The 25,596-nt window shown below is 35.5% G+C and overlaps 1 protein-coding gene across 9 annotated transcripts in view; it reads left to right on the forward strand.

The window, feature by feature from the left end:
* Positions 1-25,254, forward strand: part of LOC129280966 (adenosine 3'-phospho 5'-phosphosulfate transporter 2-like) — a 35,172-nt gene extending 9,918 nt beyond the window's left edge. For 5 of the 9 annotated variants that reach the window (XM_064112672.1, XM_064112671.1, XM_064112673.1 and 2 more), the window contains 9 exons: positions 689-1,086; positions 4,422-4,543; positions 7,323-7,477; positions 13,142-13,249; positions 13,692-13,789; positions 14,631-14,723; positions 15,930-16,041; positions 17,240-17,309; positions 18,927-22,741. In XM_064112672.1, coding sequence (XP_063968742.1) covers positions 691-1,086; positions 4,422-4,543; positions 7,323-7,477; positions 13,142-13,249; positions 13,692-13,789; positions 14,631-14,723; positions 15,930-16,041; positions 17,240-17,309; positions 18,927-19,089 — 1,317 coding nt within the window. In that variant the 5' untranslated portion in view covers positions 689-690 and the 3' untranslated portion in view covers positions 19,090-22,741. Of the gene's footprint in view, positions 1-688; positions 1,087-4,421; positions 4,544-7,322; positions 7,478-13,141; positions 13,250-13,691; positions 13,790-14,630; positions 14,724-15,929; positions 16,042-17,239; positions 17,310-18,926 lie in introns of all 9 variants that reach the window. The other 4 variants (XM_064112667.1, XM_064112669.1, XM_064112670.1 and 1 more) reach the window with 1 other exon arrangement.
* Positions 25,255-25,596: the final 342 nt, after the last annotated feature.

The following is a 25,596-nucleotide window of genomic DNA, read 5'->3' on the forward strand; positions in this document are numbered from 1 at the left end:
TTATGTCAATATTTGTTACAAAGTGTTCAGCATTAAAAAATAGAAGATGATTACAACTACAACAAGTATTTTTCATATTTTTGGTGTAATATTCATACTCTCGGTGTTTATCCAAAGAAGGCTTTGAAATTTATGTGAAATGTGTCCGGACACCCTACCCCCTCCTCCATCCTTCATCAAGTAATAATGTGTTTTATCAGTCCCAACCTATTATTTTATTCAAGTTTGGCTGTAATGTAAATCTACATTTGAAACAATTGCACCAAATTATTAAGATCACCCGTACATGTATGTGCATGTACGTACGTAGGTATGTCAGTGTTCTAAATTATGCCATAAGCATGTCATTTCAAGCAAGTGGGAGTGATAAGCTATTAGGGCCTACTGTATGTTTGCAATGCTATTCTGAGATTGAAAAATGTCATTCTAGGAATTGCTTTGTAAGATATTCCTTGACTATTCAATATGTAATTCCATTGTGAAAAGGCCTTATCTTTAACCTCCTTTTGAATGAATCCTGTTTTCTATAACATGGAATATATCCATGCATACAAGCATGTGTTCCTGCACATAGAGCATTCTTTGTATTAAAAGTGAGACAAGGTTTTATTTACCCTGAATAACAATAACTCCGGGGATGACAGCTCTTCAGTGGCTTTTTAACTGGTACCCTTTCATCTTCACCCAGGCATGTCGAACCCTCACAAGCCCCGGCTGGTTGGACGTGTCCCAGCAAACAGGGCTCTCACAACACGCCAGACGTCATCGTCCAAGCTCAACGACAGCTTCAAGTACCGCGAGGCAGCCACCTATCTCATGGAGCTGCCCCCTTCCACCACCCCCCAGGGGACGCAGCCCCCCGGTCCGCCCCTCAAGGGGACCCCGAGCTCGATAGTGACGAATGGAAAGCATTCTGTGAACGTTGGGGGTTTTGCAGATGATGCCAAAGGGGCGAAGGATTCCGGCAACCAGCGTGATGTGTTTTATGTCGTTGGACTTCCTATATCAACTTGGTCGACCAGTGCCCAGTTTTTCTTCCTTATGGGTTCAATTTTCTTCTTTTTCCTCATCTATGGTTATTGTCAGGTAAAGGATTTCTTTTTTTTTTAGCTATTTGTAAAAGTGAATTTATTCTCAGTCTGTTGATCCATGGATCTATTACAAAGGTCCATGGTTGACCAAACTTCAAGACAGACCTCTGAACTTTGTTTTTGTTCCTCTTGAAATTTGCACCATGATTAGGGAAACCAAACTGAAATGGTTGTTAGAAATGGAAAATTTCGAATTTGTACTTTATACATGTACATGTATGGCTTACAGCTTTCACCAGCTTAACATTAATCTTTCTTTGCTCCTACATGAAGAATTGTTTGAAATATCAGAAATTGACATTTTAAAAAATAATCTACAGTATTCTTACAAATGGATGTACGTATGGGTATAAATGATAATAGAACAGAAATTTTGATGAAAAATTGCAAATTTGCATTTTTAGCAGTGATTACATGTAGTTGCTTTCATTGCATTGCCAATTTGCTAGTTGAAAGTGTGTAATGATTAGCTTTACAAGTAGAAGATCTTTTATTTAGGAATAGCATTCCATGAATACAACACTGGATATGGCAATTTTTCGGTATATCTTGGCTTTACTTTAGATTTTCAAATGTAATTGCAAGTACATGTAATCAAAGAGATACTGCAAGTGTCCCCTCAAGGAAGAAAACACTAAAGCTACCTCAATAATGGTTAATAAAAGAAAAATTCCAAGCATATGTATACATAGCTTGATCTAATACAATATAAACGTACGTCACATTTGGCAACCACCATTTTTTGTCTCACCTGCATAGCAGAGTGAGACTATAGGCGCCGCTTTTCCGACGGCGGCGGCGGCGGCGGCGTCAACACCAAATCTTAACCTGAGGTTAAGTTTTTGAAATGACAGCATAACTTAGAAAGTATATGGACCTAGTTCATGAAACTTGGCCATAAGGTTAATCAAGTATTACTGAACATCCTGCCTGAGTTTCATGTCACATGACCAAGGTCAAAGGTCATTTAGGGTCAATGAACTTAGACCATGTTGGGGGAATCAACATCAAAATCTTAACCTAAGGTTAAGTTTTTGAAATGTCATCATAACTTAGAAAATATATGGACCTAGTTCATGAAACTTATACATAAGGTTAATCAAGTATCACTGAACATCCTGCTTGAGTTTCACATCACATGACCAAGGTCAAAGGTCATTTAGGGTCAATGAACTTTGGCCGAATTGGGGGTATCTGTTGAATTACCATCATAACTTTGAAAGTTTATGGATCTGATTCATGAAACTTAAACATAATAGTAATAAAGTATTACTGAACATCCTGTGCAAGTTTCAGGTCACATGATCAAGGTCAAAGGTCATTTAGGGTCAATGAACTTTGGCCAAATTGGGGTATTTGTTGAATTACAGCCATAAATTTGAAAGTGTTTTGGTCTAGTTCATAAAACTTGGACATAATAGTAATCAAGTATCACTGAACATCCTGTGCGAGTTTCAGGTCACATGATCAAGGTCAAAGGTCATGTAAGGTCAAAGAACTTTGGCCACGTTGGGGGTATTTGTTGAATTGCCATCATATCTCTATAAGTGTATTGGTCTAGTTCATAAAACGTGGAAATAAGAGTAACCAAGTATCACTGAACATCTTGTGCGAGTTATAGTAGTTTTCAAAATCAGCACTGCTGCTATATTGAATCGCGTGATGCAGGTGAGACGGCCAGAGGCATTCCACTTGTTTAAATTTATTAATCCATATATTCTAAATTGCAGTCTGCAACTGCGGCCCTTGAAATCCAGGATCATGTTTTTATATGCATTGGCAGTCATGAGCTTTGAGGCATGCGATTTCTCACTGTGTAATAATATTTACCTCAACAAGGCAATACATGTACATCTCTGTCATTTGCCATTTTATAGAAATGAATTGTTCTGCGCTTTACCATGAACAATAGCAAATAGCATCCCTGGGGATATCATCCAACAAGGTCCACGTTGTATGATACATGTACATACTGTATGTATTGTCTCCATTATTCATAACACCTTTTCAAGAAAAAAATCACTCCTGCAGCGTTCTGAGCATGCCCTTTTCCTCAGTGTCGTAGTAGTATGCAATGAAAAGGAATATATACCAATCTATCCCCTTTCCTGTTGGCTCATAAACCTTTTTTGTGTAAAATTACTCCTGCAGCGTTCAATGTATCGCCTCTTTCCTCATTGTCCTGGTAGTATGCAGTGAAAAAAATGTTTACCAGGCCTGAGGACTATCGACCCCCTGGAATGTAAAAAAAAAATCACCCCTCCCTACCTTGAATGACAATTTAGTTATTTAACCCTTTCCACGCGTACTTCGCACCAATGCACACTCGGTGCCGTGCGAACTTCGCATTTCACACTCAACAAACAATGCATTGTTTCCCTCCCTGAAAATAATTCAGTACAGATGGGTTCATAGTCCAGCGCACAAAGAGTTAAGGAAGCATGTATGTGCGTGCACATGCATGCATACAAGAGCATGTACATGTATATATCACCACAGCCTTGTGTTCTTTGGTAAGGCATTAATCCACACTTTGCCACTCTCCACCCAGGTGCTGAAGTGGGTACCTGGTAGGATATGAAATTCATTGAAGCCTCCGTTGAAATACGGTACATAATGTAATGTCTTGGGCCCTGTCTAACAAAGAGTTGCGATTGATCCAATCAATCGCAACTGTGGAAAGCCAGCAAAGTCAACATATAAAATGCATGTTTATTTTAAATATGAATGTATATCCATAAATTCATTGATTTCTTGACTATTTAGTGTGATCTCCTTTGTTTACAAAGGACAATTTGCAAATTTCCTGTAGAAAAAATTATGACACTGATGGATTTCCATAGAGTTACTCCTGCTCCTGCTCTACAGCTCCTGTCACCGACTCATCTACTGACTATTATAAAACGAGGTTGCCCATCAGGGGAAAAAACAATATCAGATGGGGGCTGGGGGTGATTTAGCCCCCGAAATGTTCAAAAGAGCCCTTTAAGTCCCCATTTATCACATCATTATTCCCTCGTTGAAGATTTAGACAGCGAGTTGAGAAAAGTAGCCCCCGGAAAAAAAAAAAAAATTGCGTGGTTGCCAGTGTTGCGATATTTTCCAAAAAAAATTCTTAGCTGCCTCCATTTAAAGACAAACATTTTGAGATACAAGGTTTAGAATTAGAAGCTCATCAACATTACATTTACTTACTGTACAATGCATGTCACATTGACCTGAGAAATTGAATTGAAAGAACAAATCTCGTACCCATACATGTACATGTATGTAGCTTTCATAATGATGCTGAAACAATCTAATCATTCTCTTTTTTTTTCTTACATGTAGGAATTAATCTTCAGCTTTGAGGAGTTCAAGTCGTTTGGCTGGTATCTAACTCTCACTCAGTTCGGTTGTTATACAATATTTGGTCTCCTGGCAACCCAAGTACAGAGTGACAACCAAAGAAGGTATGAAATAATCTGTACATGTAGGAACAGGCCCTGATTGAAACTTTGATCAACAAGTAGGTCTTCACACAAGACTAACACATAAAAAAACTTGCTGTTCTGTACACTAGCCATTGTAGGCTGTGCATTCAGACCCAATAACTCGAGTGACAGGGTTTGCACAGCAGACTAGGTATGAAACTTGTCAGTAAAGTTTACTAGGGAGTGTTTTATGATTTGTTCTGAGTCATTCAGATGCAAGGATTTGAGAAGTTAAAATTTGTCAGAGAGCATCATGGACTATATTTAAATATTTCAGATGATTAGTAACATTTTTGTCTCACCCACCAGAGGTGAAGGCGAGACTTAGGGACCCAAATGTCGTCCGTCTGTCACAAACCTTATGACACCTAACTCCGCAACCGTAAGTCACTTTTCAACCAAACTTAAATGGTAGATGGACTCAGGGGACCTGCATGTAATGCTGCAGTGGGAGGTCACATGGTAAGGTCAAAGGTCATTTTCAGGTCAACGTTAAAGTTACATGCAAGACTCTTATGACACCTACATGTAACTCCGCAACCCTAAGTCACTTTTCGACCAAACTTGGATGGTAGATGGACTTAGGGGACCTGCATGTTATGCTGAAGTCGGAGGTCACATGGTATGGTCAAAGGTAATTTTCAGGTCAGCGTTAAAGTTTACGTGCAAGACTCTTATGACACATAACTCTGCAACCGTAAATCACTTTTCATCCAAACTTGGATCGTAGATGTACTTAGGGGACCTGCATGTTATTGTGTTGGGAGGTCACATGGTGTGGTCAAAGTTCATTTTGAGGTCAACATTAAAGGAGAATGAAACTCTTGGAGCAAGTTGGCTTTTGTGAAAGCAGAAAAATCAAAGAATAAGATCAACAAAACTTTGATTAAAATAGGACTAGCAATAAAAGAGTTATGAGCATTTGAATGTCGAGATCACTAATGATATGGAGATCCTCCAATCGGCAATGCGACCAAGATCTGTGATGTCACACACGTACAACTCTCCCATTTGGACACTGAAAATATACCCCAAAACATCTCTTTTTGCTCATTCTAATCATAAGACAAACGATTCATCAATGATATAATGTTGTGAAACCTCTGTACTTGTCATCTCATAAAGAGAACACCTCACCTTGTGATAGACTCTATAAAAGTGAGAATATAAGTGAAATAAATACTAAAGTAATGAGGGAGTTGTACGTGTGTGATATCACAGATCTTGGTCGCATTGCCGATGGGAGGATCTACATGGCACTAGTGATCTCAATATTCAAATGCTCATAACTTTCTTGTTATTCATTCAATCTTCCTCAAACTTTCAACAATATGTTTCTTTGATTTTTCTCTTTGATATGGATTCAGTTGGTTTCAAGGGTTTCATTCTCCTTTAAAGTTTACGTTCAAGACTCCTAGGACAAGTGTTATTCCGTCCCAGTCATTTCACAATAAAGTTTCGGTACAATTCTGTTGTGTGCCCTCGCAAATCACGATATTTCTGCTTATTTTCATAAGTGGGCGAGACGCAAAATCGCTTTATGCCTTGTTTATGTCATGAAACTAATCTGTTGACTTTACAATCATCACAAAATCATGTACAGTAGAATATGAAGAATACAGGCCTACATGTACTCATCTAATGTGTTTATTACATTGTAAATACCCTTTTTTCTGTTACCTCAAAGTTTTTCACTCACTATTTCTTCTGTGTTTTTGTATTGTGTGAATTATACAATATTTCAAATTTTGTTAATTTGACAATAAGGACTAACTTGACTAAAACAATGGTAATGTCACATTTTCAGGGAAAAATAAAGCATTGTTTTAAATGACAATAGGTGAAAATTAGAAAATTTCATATATTTAAGGACAAGTCCACCCCAACAAAAACTTGATTTTGATAAAAATATAAAAATCCAACAAGCATAACACTGAAAATTTCATCAAATCGAATGTAAAATATTAAGAAAGCTATGACATTTTAAAGTTTCGCTTCATTTCACAAAACAGTCATTTGCACATCTCGGTCAGTATGCAAATGAGGGGACTGATGATCACTCACTCACTATTTATTTTGTATTTTATTATATGAAATATGAAATATTCTAATTTTCTCCTCATTGTCCTGCGAAACAAAGTTTTATTTCTCCCTGAACATGTGGAATTACCATTGTTTAACATTTTATGGTTCAGTCAAGTTTGTCCTTATTGTCAAATCTGTAAAAATTGAAATATTGTATAATTCAAACAATAAAAAACAAAAAAAATAGTGAATGAGCGACCTCATCGAATTTCTCATTTGCATGTAACTGACTCGTTCATGGCTATTTTGTGAAAAATAAGCGAAACTTTAAAATGTCATAACTTTCCTATTTTACATCTGATTTTGATGAAATTTTCAGCATTATGCTTGTCTGATTTTTCTCTATTGATTCAAATCAACATTTTTCTGAGGTGGACTTGACCTTTAAGATACCAAAGAAGTAGTGAGAGGGTGACGTCATCTGTCCCCTCATTGGCATACCGACCAGGATGTCCATAAACTGTTTTATGAAATTAAGCAAAACTTACATGTAGGTCAAAATTGTCATAATGTCATAACTTTCTTCCTTACACCCGATTTTGATGAAATTTTCATTCTTTATCTATAGGCTTGTAGGATTTTTCCCTTTTTATTCAAATCAACTTTTTTGGGGTGGAATGTCATTTGAAAAATGATTTTAAAATACATTGCTCTCTCCTCATTTCCTTCCCAGAATTCCCCTGAAGACGTACATCCTGCTCTCGATCCTGACTGTCACCACTATGGGTATGTCTAATGCATCATTAGGCTATCTCAACTACCCAACGCAGGTCATCTTTAAATGTTGCAAACTTATACCAGTCATGTTTGGAGGTGTTCTTATTCAAGGTATAATTTTAATCAATTCTCTTAATTATTTATGTATTTGGTTCATAAACTTTAATACATGTTTTCAAGGTCCAAGAATTAAAACCGAACACATTTATAAATAATAAATAATAGTCTAAAAATGAATTATTATTGTTAATAAACCAAACATATTGAACAACATTGACAGTACATATGTGACATGGTTTGTCTAAATCAGACAGAAGTCGCTCGATACCGAATTGAGAAAATGGGTAAAATGCTAAAAATCTTCAAAAATGTCGAAATTTTTATTTTCACCATTTAGGGATGTTTAATGTTTCAAGTATACTCTGTCAAAAAATCAATCGAAAATGATAACGGGAAAGTGTCGAAAAAGCCGTTTTTCTGCGAGTGTTTTTTTTCGGTCAGTTCGAACTTTTCTGACACTCCGCTCGTTCAGCAAGCTCAAATCTTCGCGCTGTACTAAGCTCCGCCCCTAGCAACGTACGCCATTGTTGATTGGCTATTCATAGTACTCACACGCAGCCGGTGCATGAAGGGGATTATTTCGCTGAAATCGATGAGCTGGAGTTAAAAATTGGCATCCTGTTAGTAAACTTGTAAGGCCTCAGGCCTTTAGAATTCGCATCCCGTTAGTAAATCTTTCTTAACAGGCATGCTTTTGAAAAGCGATGCTTTTGATCTATCTTTTTGAAGCGCGCGGGCGGGGAGGTTGTAATAGAACTGGGAAGGGCGGGGGCGTGGGCGATGAGCTCGATTATTGGGTCTCAATAAAAGCCAAGGACAAAACGTATTCAAAACACGGTTTGTAAGTGAGGATTAATTTCATTGATAATTACAAAGGATATGCTGAATTGAGAAATAATCTTTTATTTAATCTTAGGCCCATTATCAGGATTTTTTTCATTAAGCGTTAAACTTGAGATGGCATTTTCAAAAGAATGATTCTCAAATCCTTTAAAATATTGATCGTCAGTGAATGCGTGTTGATTTATTAGTTTATTAGTTCAAGAGAACGAAAGAGATAAAATCTATCATTCTCCCCTTACTCTGTTGGTTCACTGTGTATTCCCATGTCTTATTTTTGTATGGTTCTCTCTGTTGGCCATTGTCATAGGTATTTATTTCATATGTAAGTCATTATAACTATTGTTATCCGAGGGGTCTACGATCCAGCTTCTAAGTGGACCTCTCCATTTCCAGCGAAATATTATTAATTCACAATAGTTTTTTTTTTATTGCAATGAGTTTTTATCAATTTTGGTTCGCATTTATAAATGTAACTGAAAATATATAAATATAACTGAAAGGTAGATTGCATGTATTCTACCTTGCATTATTGTCATGATACTTGTATGAAATTTGTATTTTTGGGGAAATGAGAAAAAAAAATAAAAACTGAAGTGAACTAAAACTGTAGCGGGAATAATCATAATCACTTATTCAAGATAGGGAAAGTGGGATCTGGAAATGTACACTTTGTGAACTTATAGGGATTAGAATCATATCAAACCCTTTATGATTCAAACCTCTCGCCATCAAATTTTCTCATGTCGTTTGAAGAAACGATAGCATTAGCGAAATGTTAACAAAGATACCAACAAATCCAATAGACAGATGAAACAAGAAAAAAAAGATTGATTGCTTAATTAATCACAATCACCAACGATAATCGTGATTCAGGGTAACTACAATGATAATGATAGTATAATACTAACGAAGATAATGATAATACAAAATAACAATTATAATTACAGGGATGATGTTGATGATAATCGTGAAAATGATAATTATGATAATTAAAAGAAAATCAATAATTAAATATATAAATCAATTTGAGCTTGTACTGCCTTTTCCGTATCTCAACAGTTATGGCTATCAAAATAAAATAATTCTAATCAATTTAAGAATCATAAACTACTAGGCTTAATCTTAGTGTTTTCTTGCTATAGGCCAATAGGCATAATAACGTTCTCTGATGGGTGAGAAGAAACATGGCATTAATACTGAATCTTGCTTGTGGTTTAATGTTATTGCGATAGAAAATAATAATAAAAAACAAAACAAGCATGTTCGAGTTAGCATCTGTGTCTGGCTTTGGTAGGCCTATTCATGACGAAATGCTAACAACTCAATCATTACAACAAAAAAAAAAAAAATGTTACGAATCCTATTTTTTACTTTTGATGGTGCAAGCATAGGCCTTTACGTAGAAAAAATACAGATTTGATAATGAACAATGAAGATAGTCCAGGATGTAGCGATGGGGGTGGGGATGCTCCCGGCCTGCGCCAGGCCAGGTGCAAAGTTTTTGTAAAATACTTCAAAAGGCTTAGGTTTTTTCTTCTTCTAATTACAAAAGCTAGATTGGGGTAAAGAAAGGGAAGCACCCCTTAGCCTTCCCGCCCGCGCTTCAAATAGATAGATCAAAAACATCGCTTTTAGTGTTCTCAAAAGCTTGTTTTTAAGAAAAGTTTACAAAGAGGATGCGAATTCTAAAGGCGTAGGTATGGCGATAGTGGCACTGGGCCGGGCGGGGGCGTGGGCGATGGATAATGAGCTCGAGTATAATCGCGAAATAAAAGCCAAGGGCAAAACGTATTCAAAACACGTTTTTTATGAGGATTAATTTCTTTAGAATTACAAAGGATACTATCAAGGAGACAATGATAACAGGTACTTTCTCTATCATAGGCCATGATCAGGATCTTTTCATTATTTAAAACGTTTTTTTTCGGAGATGGCATTTTCAAAAGAATTAAAGATTTTCAAATCTTTAGAAAATATTGATAGTCCGTGAACGTGTGCTAATCTATTAGTTTTAAAGAGAATAAATAAAGAAACTAGATCGAACGTCAAAGTTTGCGCTATCCAAGAGAAGCCCCTTTCACAATGGTGAATTATGTAAGAAATTGATGGCTTAATCCATCACCAACGATAATCATGATAATTGAAAAAATAATAATCATGGAAATAACAATGACAGAAATACTAACGATAATAACAATAATCATAGATATAAAATAACAATGATAACGATGATAGGCCTGTAACATTTGGTAAAAATGTTGATTATGAATGATAATTTAAAAAAAAATACAACATAGAAAATATATTAGGAGCTTGATCTTTTATCCGTATTTCAATAGTACTGGCTATTAAAATGAAATATTTTCTAACCAATTTAAGAATAATGACTAATAAGCTTAATCTTAATTTGTCACAGGCATAATAGCGTTCTTTGATGGTTGATAAAAAACAAGGCATCAATACTGAATCTTGCTTGTGGTTTAATAAAAAGTAATGATAGAAAATCATAATAAAAAACTATTACGTTCGAGTTAGCATCTGTGACGGGCTTAAGTAGGCTTTCATGATGAAATACAAACAACACAATCATAACAAAAATAAATAAGAAACCAATCTGTCCAGATTCCTATTATTACTTTTGATGGTGCAAGCATAGGCCTTTACGTAGAAAAAAAGACAGATTTGATAATGAACAATGAACGCGAAATAACCAAAAACAAGACGTATTAGAAAAACCGGTCGTATGCGAGGATTTATTCATTTCATTGAAATTATCAAGGATATGCAGAAATAAGAAATTTTCTTTTAATCATGATTACGATATTTTCATTAGCGTTTTTAACATTTTCAAAATAAAGTTTTTCAAATCCTTAAAAGATTGATCGGCACTGAAAGTGAGTTTTGCTAGTCAATTTTGAAGAGAACGAACACTAAGAGTTAAACGTAACACGTTCTTAACAAAAAACGGGGTCTATGAGTTGGGGGATGTTAGACTTCTTGCATGATTTTAAGAAACACATCTGTGAAAATATCCTTCATGGAAGAAAAATAAAGCGGAATAAAAACAAAGACGGCGTGTGCCTCTGTGTGTTGTTTTTTTACGGTGGTATAAACACAGTTTGCTTTACTCATTTTACCCCGGAATTTTACGTTTTAAACTCTTCTCATAAAGGTGATGAAAGTTCTTAAGATGCCACGAAATTGATAATAACTTCAAAAAAGAAGGAAGAGAAGAAGGAGAAGAAAAAATGAGGAGATAGCAGATAAAACCCCCGGATTAGACTCATGGTAGTATAGGACCGATACAGGCGCTGGTATAGACTCAAAAAGGTTCAGTCCGCATTCAACATGGACGCCACGCACAATCGCACCTGAAAGCACAATGTGACAATAGACAGAGAACAATACCAGACACGGCAAAAGACACGCAAAATGCCTCACGGTCCAATAAAATAGCTTGTGTTTCTCTCTTTAAAAAACGTACACTTGATGGTTGAAACGATTACAAAAACTTATTTTCTTTGAGGAGAGATCTCAAGTATTCAGGAAAACCCAATTTTATTGTAAATCATTGACGGTTGCTAAGCACTTTCAGACAATGAAAGGATGAGTTTTCGCGTGAAACATGTGAAAAAGGCTCCGAGAAGTCTGAAAGCGGGCGAAACTTCAGAAGCGATTTTCTCGTAAAAATACTTTTTATGAACTCTCGTACCTGGGACATTTAAATCCTATTTTTTCAGCAAATACTATGTCCCTTAGCATGTGCTATATACCAAATTAAAGCTTGAGAAATGAAGGATCATAATGTTAAAAAAAATATGTTTGAAAAAATCGAATTCTGTCTGCTTTTGACAGGACGTGTCACATATAAAAATTCCACTAAAAGAAATCCACTGTGTGGAGGGGTAAAATGTATAATTTATTGCATTTATTATTTATTCATTTTATTCATTTATTTCATTATTGATTGATTGATGTGTGTATTGATTTGTTTAATTATTCAATATTCCTTAATTTATTCAATCATGGATCTATACTTTTATTCATAAAATGAAATAAAGTGAAGCAAATAATAGATAAAAGAAATTATAATACAGCAGCTTACAGTGTTAATTACAAATCAAATCTCCAATACTGACATGTTTTGAAAATTCCACCTTCGGCTCTATATTCAATCTCTTTATTGAAGTTCAAATTTGTCCTAAAATCTCAAAAGTCTTGGGATATTTTTTCCTGAAATTTACATTTATAAATATAATACCGGTACTATGATTTCAGGAGTATTTAAGGGATAAACTTATCTTGAGAATTAACATTTTAATGTATGAGAATTTGGAATTTTCAAAATCTTATGTTAGTTATAGCCAGAGATATAGTCGAGGCTGGTACTTCTGACGCATGACGCTGCTTGAGATAACCTTCTCCCTTTGACTTAGTACACTTGACTTGGGCCGAGGCCGAAGCCAAGGCCGGCAAAACATTTTGTAGACAACTCTCCATTAGTTTTGGGTACAAGTTTTCAGCTTGTCCCCATTGTTTTTCAAACTGCCTCTTGCCTCCTGAGCACAACAGATGTCATGGTAGTAATAATAGGAAAAGTCTGAAAATTTGTGTAAAAAGCAGGTAAAGGAGTTGTCCACAAAATAATGATTTTGAAGTGTGTTTGCTAAGTTTAGGATACCTATAGAAGATGTTGCAAGACATTTAAAATGTTCATAATTCTCTTCTTTTTTTAAAAGATATGAATGAAACTAATTTTTAATTGCTCATTACTCTTTCCAATAAAAGTTATTCTCTCTTTGTGTTTGGTTTCCTATAAATTTGTGATCCCAATCAGTTAAAACTCTTCTTCTGTGTTTGTTGTATATACAGGAAAACCATATGGTTTAACAGACACCTTTGCAGCTATCTGTATGAGTGTTGGTCTTATCTTCTTCACGTTAGCTGACAGTACCGTCTCACCAAAGTTTGACAGGACGGGTAAGTCATGATTACAGGAACCACTCACAAATTCTTTACCACCGTACTTCTAGTGATGTTAATGAAGTCCTCAGATTTGATTTTTGAAAAAAAATTCATTGTAATAATTTTACTTGCTTATATGGCACATGACACTTACTTTATCTGAAGTCTTCAAGCGCTCTACAGCAATGCAGCATAATTACTCTGGCTTAGCAGAGCAACCTTAACACACACTGCGTTTGAAGAAAGAGATTCCTGCCAGGTGCCTATTACCTCACCTGGGTGGAGTGCATTACCTGTATATTGTGGATCAATTTTTTCTTGCTGATTATTCCATGGCTAGATTACTTCCTAGTCTCCTTAGGAGTCAAGAAAGCCTAGTCTCTTTAGGGTTAAGTCATACAGAGCTGAATTATTCTGTCATCCACTTTCTTATTTATTTATTTTTCTTTCTTGATAGGTATTTTATTGATATCTTTAGCATTGTGTGCTGATGCAATTATAGGCAACGTTCAAGAAAAGGCTATGAAGGCACACAGAGCATCATCATCAGAAGTAGTAAGTTAAATATTTTGATTTACATTCAAATTCAAATTCAGAGTTTAATAGATATGCTATCCTTATATTTCCGGAAGGTCATTAAAAACAAGAGGTAAAAGTCATGGGTTGAACTTAGCCTGGCTCACGCCTTTGCTTTTTGGGCTTACGTTCAGATCCCTGTAATTGATGTCTTTTCAATCAGTCCCAAATCATCTTCCATATGCGTGCATCATCAAGTTGTGTGCATTTTTAATGCGCCTCTTTATTGACAAATCAAAAGGACAAAGGTATCTGTTCTCAATGTACAAGTTGCATTGTATCAAACAATAAAACAAAATAATAAAGGATTTGTATAGGGCACGTATCCACCTTGCTAGGTGCTCAAGGCGCTCCTATATTCCCCCGGCTAAGCTAGTCTACCGATTCTGGTGCGCACAGCTTTTTGAGGAATTACTTCCTGCCGGTACCCATTTACCTCACCTGGGTCGGAGTGCAGCACAGTGTGGATAAATTTCTAGCTGAAGGAAGACACGCCATGGCTAGGATTCGAACCCACGACCCTCTGTTTGAAAGGCGAGAGTCAGAATTAAAGAAAGATCTAAACAACACTGTAAAATAGATACAAGAAGTATGAATATGAGCAAGAGATTAATAAGAACATGAAGAAATAAATCATAAGAAGACTTTATTTATCATTGCATAGTCTGATATTGAACCACTTTAATTCGTAATTGTTTTAATCATCATCCATATAAGGCGTATGGATTCGAGTGAACTTCTACAAATGGACATAAGTCTAAACCAGTCACATATTACTGACAATGATTTTCTCACTTTTTGTCTCTTTTTTTCCCCCCAGGTTTTATATTCATATTCTATAGGTTTTGTCGTCATCTTTATAGGCCTTGTAGGTCACGGTAGTTTTTTAGAGGCTTTCTGGTTTTGCTATCAAGTAAGTAAATTGAAAATCATCATACTTTTATGCTTTTGTTTTTTATAGTTATAGCAGAATGATATTGTTTGTGAGTGTTTATTAGCTCATATATTTCTATATTTAAAATACGCATCATTGATGAAATACAGTATATTGCAATCAGGAAATTCTGAGTACTATTTCTGAACTACATGTGTAGTGTATATTGTCTTGAAGTATCTGAATTTGTTTTCATCGTAAACCTAAAAACATTTTAACAATCAATATGTAGCCTTTAGAGGTTGGGGGGGGGGGAGCTCCTTCAGCATACATGTACATGACAATAAATTGTTCATTAATTGTGAAGAAGTGCTGAAAGTTACAAACAACTCAGCTTTCATGCATAAATTTGGAGAAAAAGAAAATGAAATTGTTGTCAGAAACAAAATGATATGAATTTGGAGAGTAATGGAGAATATCTTTTCAATCATGATCTTGTGATTCATTAGCCCCAAAATGACGGTCTTGTCTGCATAGCAGAAGCGATGACGGCAGTAGTGACGTCATCATTGAAGAATTTTAACCGAGGTTTTACAAATTTTGAAATGTATAACGGTCTATTTCATGAAACTTGGACTGAAGGGGAATCAAATGTCACTTATCATTTTGCACAAGTTTCACCTTTTTTCACCTAATTCCCTAAGATTACTTAATATTCACATTTATATTGTACTTTGTATTGTAATTTATATTGCTGTACACTATGTATATAGTTTAAGTCTTGCTTTATCATCTTTGTTTGTAATATATATGTGTTTGTGAATATTGTTATCTTGTATTTTTACAAAGGGCCCCATGAAAAGCTGTGTCTCTGCTGATTGGCCTACCCTTTTTAAATGTGTTCAATAAGTAAATAAATAACTTTTACGTGTAGGTCACATGATCAATGTTTATAGAACTTTGACCATGTTTCAGTATACATGTACATGCATACAAAATATGATTAAGGTTGAGATATGGATTTTTCGAGATCTAAGTTCCTGTTGCAGGTACTTGATTGTAACTTTTTTTTATTTTTGTTCTATTTAATGTTGCCTGAAAATTTGCTTCTTAACTTTTTCAATTGGCTGTTGAAGTTGATTGTCTGGACACACAACCTGTCCAAACACAACAACTGGGTATATTGCATTGTTTATTTTGTAATTCACTCCTTATTTTCGTTTCTTTTCCTGTTTCTCTCATCAGCATCCAGTGAAGACGTATGTTTATGCTGTTTTGTTCTCATTATCTGGGTACTTGGGTATTATCTTTGTCCTGGCAATGATCAGGCAGTTTGGTGCATTAATCACAGTTACAGGTAAGTACAAGTATGAAATATGCTGTCTTTAATGGGGTACTCCTGTATAAGAATAATTTTATCTTAACAAATTTTCTTTTCATGAAAATGTGATAACAAGAGATATAGGCACATTGTCATGAATATTCACTACGTTTGCTGATAAAGTTATGTCCCACTTTCCTTTTTCTTATGATATTGCATAAAATCGTTCATATTTTTATATATGTGTGTACGATGTATCTCCCTGTGAAAACAGAATAATCAAAGAATAAGATCAATGAGAGTTTGGGAACAGTTGGACAAACAATAAAGTTATTAGCATTTGAATGTTGAGATCCCTCAATAAAGGGATGTTTCAGGCTGAAGATAGTTATATATCAATAAATAGAGTAAAATTCTCAGAGCAAAATGCTGAAAATTTGATCAAAATCAGATGACAAATGAAATTATTGATTTTACAAATTTGCATTACTCTGGTGAAACTGTTCTAGACATGTCTTCATAAATATTCATTAGGTGGGCTGATGATGTCATATTCCCACTTGTTCTTGTGTATTTTATTATATGAAATTAGGTTTATTCAAAAATTTCCTACCAAGAACTAACAATTGGATTGACAACTAATTAATTACATCATTTACTTATTGGCTGCAACTTATTCCATCATAATGGAGACACATCATTCAAACATTTATGAAAAAATGAAACAATTATGATTTCATGTAATAACATAAGAAAAAGGATAGTGGGGATGTGACATCAGCCAACCTAATGAATATAAATATATGAAGACATGCCTAGAATTGTTTCACCAGAATAATACAAATCTTTAAAATTCGATAACTTGTTATTCATTATCCAATGTCAATGAAATTTTCAGCAATTTGCTCTTGTGAATTTTACTCTATTTATTTAGATATAGATATCTTTAGCCCGGAGTATCCCTTTAACAGGTTTTGGACATCCTCCCATTGGCAATGCATCAAAATGTCTGATGTCACACTTGCATTATTAATATCACAGTTTCTTTGAATTGAAATCAGAAACAGAAAATTTGAAGGTCCTACATATAGGGGGTCGGATGTACATATTTTATGGAATTGCCCAGATGTAGATTTTGAGCATATGCGCACATTTGTTCCTTAGAATACAGTGTGGAAGAACAAAATCAATACGTTATTTTTATCTGATTCCTCCAATTTATGTTTTATTTTAGTAACCACGACTAGAAAAACTGTCACCATGGTCTTGTCCTTCTTGCTGTTCAGTAAACCATTTACAATGCAGTAAGTAAATCCTATATTTGCATACAAATAGCTAGCGTTCTTGAGTACGGGGGCTCAAATTTAGAATTCAAAGGGGCAAGGCTATTTTTTTTTAAGGGCATTTAAAGGAAAGGGCAGATGGTGTTCACTCTAGGGGGCATCCAAGGCAAGTAATAAAATAAATAAAATGTACTTTGCAAATGGGGGCACGTGCATTGGATAACTGTAGGACACCAAGGCCTTTGGCAAAAATACTTTGAAGGGCAATCAAGGCCGTATCTCGGGAAATTAGAGCCCATGTTATGATATCTAATATATTTTGGATTGATGAATTATCCTTGGAAAACAAACCTCCCTTGATCATATCTAGATGTTCGCATGAAAGTTGACTATTTGTGATACGATATCAGTTTTAGGACAACATTTTTTTAACTGTGATACTGCAAAATATGTCACGGCTGTTGAATTTCCTGTCAGGAATAGGTGCATAGTGCTAGTTTTTTTTATATAAGATAATTATTAAGCGTTCGATGGTCGGCTCATTAAGAGGATGCAAGTTCCGGCAATGAACGTGTCATGGACATGATTTGAATGATTTCACAGCGGAGAGGGAAAACAGTACAGCAGAAACAAATGAATAGACAATGATAGGTAAGGCATTATTCTATATTGCCTTCTTTTATGTAACTTTTTAATCCAAATGTGAGAAAAATAATATTTTACTTATTTTTAAATATCTGGTTTTGAATTGGGAGAAAGAAGGGGAGCCCCAAGGGAAAAAATTATCTGGGGCTTGTGGTGATTTCACCCCCGAAATGCTCAAAAGAACCTTGGAAATTCCCCCTTCATTGCAATGTTAAAGCTTATCCAATGTTGCAGATTTAAGCATGAGGTTGTGAAGAGTAGCACTAAAAAAATGAACAATTTCTTTTTTTTTTCTGGAGGGGGGGGGGGGGGGGCATGATGGCTGCCTTCTGATATCTCTGCCAACTGCACAACTACACCAAATTTCTTCTCTTTCAACACATACTCCAAGCATGTATAATGTTTTCTTTTAAAAACAATTGAAGAAATTCAGAAATTTAAAAACTTGTGAAATTTAAAACCTTGTGAGCTCTGCTAAGTAGTAAACAGGGGCTGCCAAGTCTCCATGATTGTCATGGAGACTCATTGAAAATTCACTGTTTTTCAAGTGAAACTGCAGATTTTCAATATCTCCCCCCATTCATACATTGATTTATTTCTTTTGATTTTCTGTAATCGAGAAGATCTCCTTCCTTCCCTTAGCAAATTTTCCCTGCACAGTGAATATGAATATGCAATCCTGTAAGGTGGAAAGTGTTACATTTGATAACTTAAATCAGTTTTTTATAGCTTGGTTTATTTTACATATTTCACATTACAACATTCGACCAGAAAGACTAAAACATTAATGATAAAATAATACAATACAATAATTCGATATCGGGCCTATACATTAAAAAACAAACAAAGGTGATATGTGAATTTGTAGTTTTGAGACTACATAAAAGGTGAGAATATGAAGGGAAAAATATTGAAAAGCAGCGCTTGTATTCTATAGTTTCCTTATAAGTAAATAAGTATCTAATTAATTTCCTCCTTTTTTTTCTCTCTCAGATACTTGTGGTCCGGAATGCTTGTCATCTTCGGTATCTTCTTAAACGTTTACAGCAAGAACAAGGCCCCCATCAACCACTGGTTTTCCAACAAAGTCAGGCAGTTGGTAATACGGCTACAGCACCAACCCAAGTCATATCCTAGCGCAATGACAGAGGTCTGAATGCTTCAAGACTACATGTATATTAAGAAGTATGACATGGGGCCTGTAACATAAAGCACTGTACTTGATCGTAAAAACAAATTATTCCGCTTGATTTACATTGGGTGATTTCAAGTCAGGGCCCCATCTTACAAAGAGTTACGATTGATCCGATCAACCACAACTATGAATGGCCAGCACTGTCAACATCTAAAATCCAAATTTGTTCAAAATATTTTCTAGATTTGATGTATATAGATTCATTATTCTCTTGAAGATTCAGTGTGATTCTCTTTGTTTACCATAAAATTATGGTAAGGATGGATTTCTATACAATTGAGATTGATTGGATCAATCATTACTCTTTATAAGACGGGGCCCTGGTGTTGGTGTTGGAAGCACAGTTTGGACTGCGTTTCTGAGCTCCAAAACCTGTTCTGAGTTTCCAAGAGCATTCCATGGCCCCGTCTTACAAAGAGATGCGATTGATCCAATCAACCTCAACTTATGGAAAGCCAGCAACGCCAACATCTGAAATCCATGGTTGTACAAAATATTTCCTGCATATGATGTTTATTCATAAATTCATGGTTTTCCTGAAAAGTCAGCATGCTTCTCTTTGTTTACAAAAAGAATGTCTAAAAATTGTATTCAGAAAAGGTTATGACATTGATGGATGTCCACACTGTGAGACAATTTATCCTGAAAATAAAAGAAGTTCCTGCAGCAGAGTCTCGAGAACTCCTGCAATCTTACCAGATTGCGTAATCTTACAGGAAATTGGTATTTGGTGTATGGAACCTTACAAATTTCCTTTAATAAAACACAATTTTCCCCTTTTTAAACAGACCTGTTCTGTTAAATTGCAGAAAAATTCCTGTTTTATGAATTTACAGAATGATTCTGTTATTGCTTTTTGCAAAATCTTTCTTTTTTTCTGTAAAATCAGGGTTTTATTAACAGTGCATGCAGTTAAGGTTGATGGGACCAATCGTAACTCTTTGTAAGACAGGGCCCTGGATTCCATAACACAAAGGTTAGCGATTGATCTTACGCTTGATTTCATGATTGGTGTTGTACTCATGTAAAAATTGACCTAACACTAAACACCATGAGGTCAACACTGAATTTGAAATCGCCCATTTTTCATTATGTGCAATCAAACATACAGATTTAACTATACAATCAATGATAAGACTTTGTGCAACATGCTCCCGGGGAGCTTTTCATGAAGCATCTCTATTGGTTTTCACTCTCACCAAATGTGCTCTCGACCAATCAGATCAAAGGATTTCTGCTTGTATTTACCCAGAGGTATACAGTTTTTCTAAGGTTTAGATTAATCTGCTTGTCTTCTGTAAATTGGCACCAATACTCAATTATATAGTTTAACTATTATAAAAGAAAAATTCAAACTTGGATTCAGAATAATTAAAAATTAATCAAAATTGTGAAAGGTTAATTGAAAATTCCCAATTCGCAGGTTTAGATAGTGATTGCAATTTTATCATTGTATTGCCAATTTAGAGGGTATAGTGATTGCCTTCAGTCAGTCAGATTTTCTACAGTATAGGAATGGCATAATACTGCACTAGAAAGATATATTCTCACTACATTCTTCTCTTTTTAATTATATTCCATGATCAACGGCTAGTATTTGGGTAAAGGGAAACTGCAAAAGTATCCCCTTAAAGGGACAAAGTATAAGGTACCTTTATGGGTTAAATATGTCATTGTCCCTCGGATAGGATGTTAAATGGAGGCCCCGTGTAGGAGAGTTACCACCTTTGCACGTTAAAAACCCACTGCACTATTGAAAAAAAGAGTAGGGGAAACCGCGGTGTAGTGGTACGCCTGCATCCCCCGATCAGTTATATCGGGAGGAGAGACCTGCGGGTCACAGTTCTGTGTGCGCGCCCTTCTAGGCGACCCAGATTGGCTGGCTCCTCCAAAAATGCTCCTTTAAATGTCTTTGACAGATATATGGCGCTATACAAATGCTGTGCATCATCATCATCATCATCGAGAATTACAGACCAATGGCCCCCATGGCCATGAGAGGCTCCCCCTGTAAATGTAAAGAGGTTATTATTAAGATCTATTTATTTGAAAGAGAAGATCAAAGAAAGAGAATATTGAAGAGACTTATAAAAAGGTCTACCAAAATCATCTTGATTATGGAAAGCTTTACACCAAATTTATATTGTTTGTTGTTGTTGTTGTTAAAGGGGTAGTTCATCCTTACAAAGAATTTACTGTAGAAATAGCAGAAAAAAATATTTGATAAAAATATTGGTGAAGGTTTTAAGAAACTCCATCAAAGATTAGAAAGTTACTTAGAATTTGTGACATCATATGCAAGCAGCTTCGCCACATATTGTGTAGTAAAAAAAAAAGAAATATAATTTTTGAAATGTTTCTGTTTTACCTTCAGTATATCAACATACAAATGATTTCATAAAGTCTCCTGAAAGAAGAAAAAAATCAGTTTATTTATTTATTTATTTTATTTATTACGTCTTATTTTACCAGGGTGACTCTGTCAGTGGTTCAAACACTGTTATACTTAGAGGCCCTGGAATACAATAACAAAAAATACATTAGAAAACAATTACAGAACATGCACATAAAACTTATTGTCATCTACATATAGTTCAGTGGAGTGGAATCAGCAACCACATGGTGTCAGGCACGTGAAATTGTGAACCATTAAAAATTGAAATGTATTTGCAGTTTTTGTATAACGTACGAGGCAACTGCTCGTATGTGTTGTCACAAATCAAAGCTTAAAATTCTAATCTTTTAATCTTTAAAGGATTTTCATGAGACCTTCAGCAATATTTATTATTATTTTTTCTGGTACTTTTACAACAAACTTTTCCTCAGGGTGAACTCCCTCTTCCCTTTAAAAAACAAAGGGATTTCTGTAATATATCAAGAATTTGCTGATACATGTATAAAAGAATATGATTAAGCAATGGACCCACCTCTATGTGTAAAGGTCACTGCACATCTTACCACAGGTCCACGGATCAATTTTTGGAACAAATCTCATTTTGCTCATTTTCTGAAAATGTGAATGAAAAATATCTTTTTGTTTGAGGTTCAAGTTAACTGAAAGAATACTAGTTTTATATCATAGCCCATCGTACGATTGATATGACATCATTATGACAAGATATTAAATGTACTTTTATTCTTATGAGGATAATAGCATAGTTATATATTTGAACTTAGGTGTTCATACGATGATTTAGAACATTACACAGTAAGATATTCTATGTCTCAATATTAGCATCAAATTCTACGTTTTATTCCAAAATGAGGTTTGATACCAATATTAAGGTGTGCGGTGGCCTTAAGTCACCAATCGCTGGTTAAACCACCCAGGTATGACTGCTGTTCTATAAATTTGTTTTTAAATATTCCTAGCTATAATTTATTTTCTGTTGTATTAGCTGCAGTATCATTTTATGTCAGTATTAACATAAGTATCTTCTATCCTAACTCAATATTTATTGTTGCTGAATTTTAAGTTTTTAATATGAAATTGTTTTTTTTTATGAGGAAAGTTAATTTGATATTCAGTTTTTGGCAGAACATGAAGTTTACTTCAGTACTGAAGCAGATGGGGGTTTCAGAAAGCTGTTCATAATATATACACATGTACATGACCAATGACTCTTTTTTGGGTGCTAAATCATAATCTTAACCATTTTAATATTCATCAGCTGTACAGTTAAAATCATGTCTCGTTATATCGAAAGTCCTCATTAATAACAGGCGTCTGAATGGACGCAATTCTTTTGAATAGTGGTTTAGGACTAATGGACCTGTATTCCGAAGTCAGTATTAATTTAGACTCTGGTCTAGAGTTATGGTTTAACTATGGATAGCCAATTGTGACGTAATTTTTGTCAGTGGAGGTTCAGTTTATTAGCTCGTTTGATTGCCAAATCATTCATAACTGTCTGAGAAGAACGAATAAGTTAGTTGTCTTCACTATGAAAGAAATGTGAAAGAGCACAGTGATCACAAAATATATACAATTAAAACAAGGCTTTGTAATTTGTAACTTCCCACCATTTTAGCTCAAAGTCAAACCATGGCCTAAATTAAAACAAGACCTTGGAATACAGGCACTGGACTCCCATTACTTTGAAACAGAAAATTTGATATAAATGATGGACCACCTGTCGTTTGACCAAATGGGTATGAGATGAAATGGGTAAAGCCTATGATTGGAAGTTGCGTGATAAATTTCAATATGGCAAGGCCACTTTTATGTTACAGCAATTATGGGGAGAAGAGAAAAGGGCTCGCAAAATACCTTGAAACCAGCGCACATTATACTACACCACCCGATCGCACTGCCACCTGATTGCAAACAAAATCACAAGAGTGTGTGCCAACCTGCAACACATTGCAACTGCAATGTGATATAGGTTATACCGAGGTTTTTACCTGACTGCTAAGAAAGCACGAATTCCTGTGAGCAAGCAACCAGGGGACCGACGGATTAAGGTCTTCTCCGAGGGACCTGGTAATGAGGATAAATACCTTACCAAAGGGCACTAGCGCACCACTTGGGAATCGAACCCGGGTCACCGGAATCCGAAACCCCCGCTCTACCGACTGAGCTATCGCGCCTCCAAAATGTGGCGGAAGAGTCACAGACATGATATGTCAAATCTTCCAGCGATTCTTCCGCGATTTGATAGTTTCAGCCAATCAGATTTGTCCTAGCTTGACGATGATGTCACAACCAATTTGCTGTGTTGCTGCATATCGCATACAAAGCAGACGGCATACGCATATTAAAACGAGGAGGTGCTAAAAAGATGCAGCGTGCAGCAGAGCTATTGCAATGTGTGCTCTGCGACGCGATCGGCAACTTGTTGCCATCAGATCCGAGTTAAATCGCATTGCATAGTGTGCGCTGGGCTTTAGGCCAATGTGACGAGCAATGAGGCCAATTATCCGTGGCCATAACCCTGAATGCCCTAAAGTTAATTTAAGCTTGGAATTCACAATTTTTTTTGTCAATTTATTGTATGAAACTTCTTGTATGGGTCAATGTCCAAGGAGGGAATGCCATGAATAAACAGTTGTAACAGAGGCTGCAAAATGGTTTTGAAAGTGGGGGGGGGGGGGGGGGGGGGATAACAATGCAAAAATCACTATCAGATGGTCACTTTTACGTTTTTATACATGGTTTTGGAAAAAAAGTGGGGGGCTTCACGGTTCCGCTTCCCCTTTGTAAGAAACAACAATCTGCTACAAGGATAAAAAGGCAGAATTATTTTTTTTACACATAACTCATGTTTTTGGCAATATTGTTTGTTGTAATGTATTTTTTTTACTTTGTTAATCAAAGTCTGTCTCTTATGTCGATGTAATTTAATCATAAAGATAAAGATATTCACCCTGATGATAATCTGGCTTTCATAAAGTCAGTAAAATATATCAATCGTAACTCTTTGTAAGACGGGGCCCAGCGAACAATTGAAAATTTGCGATGATTGCAAGACTTATGATTGATTTGGGAACTAAATATGACTTGCAATTAATTGCAAATTTCCTTTTGCGATTTACAAGTTATAAATCAATTTTAAGTAAAGCAAACAAATATATAGTTGTGCATTCAACAAGCAGACCTGGGGCCTGTCTTAAAAAGAGTTGCAATTGATCCGATCAATCGCAACTATTGAAAGCCAGCAAAGTCAACATATGAAATGCATATTTGCTCAAAAAATTCTAGATATGAATGTATATCCATAAATTAATTGATTTATCGACAATTTGGTGTTCTCCTTTGTTTACAAAGGACATTTTGCAAATTTCCTGCAGAAAAAAATATGACACTGATGGATTTCCATAGAGTTACGATTGATCGGATCAATCGTAACTCTTTGTAAGATGGGGCCCAGCGATCAATTGAAAATTTGCGATGATTTCCGTTTCATAAATCTTTTTTTTAAGAACAAATTTGCACAAACAGTTTAAAGCTATTGAAATCATTCAATTTCATCGGCTGTTGGCAAACTTGAATACAGAAATTAGGCATTCATTATTGAAACAGTTCTTTATGAAACGGGACCCCTGCTACACATATTTGTTAATGGATGTCCGCAATGAAGGGGTTACTCTCTTTGGCTAATAAATAGCTTTTTACCACTTTTTAAACATAGTGGATCGACCTCTTATTTTCAGAATGATTCGTTGTGGAGGGGTAAGGGAGAGAAGAAAGAGGAAATGGAGAGTGGGAAAGAGAAAGCGAAAGGGAGAGACAGAAAGAGAGAGGGAGGCCGGGGGGGGGGGTGGAGGAGAGGAGAAGATATAGGAAGATGGAAATTGATAGGGAGAAACAATGGGTAATAGGGAGAGTCAGAGAGGGGAAGGTAAAGGTGAGATGGAAGGAGGAGAGAGGGAACGAGAGAAACACAGAGAGAGAGAGAGGGAGAGAAAGAAAGAAACGAGAACAAATGGCGTAAAGCCAGCTGCATTATTTCAGAATTTGTTTTAAAA

This window comes from Lytechinus pictus, chromosome 17 (assembly GCF_037042905.1).
Source record: "Lytechinus pictus isolate F3 Inbred chromosome 17, Lp3.0, whole genome shotgun sequence".
Lineage (NCBI taxonomy): Eukaryota > Metazoa > Echinodermata > Echinoidea > Temnopleuroida > Toxopneustidae > Lytechinus > Lytechinus pictus.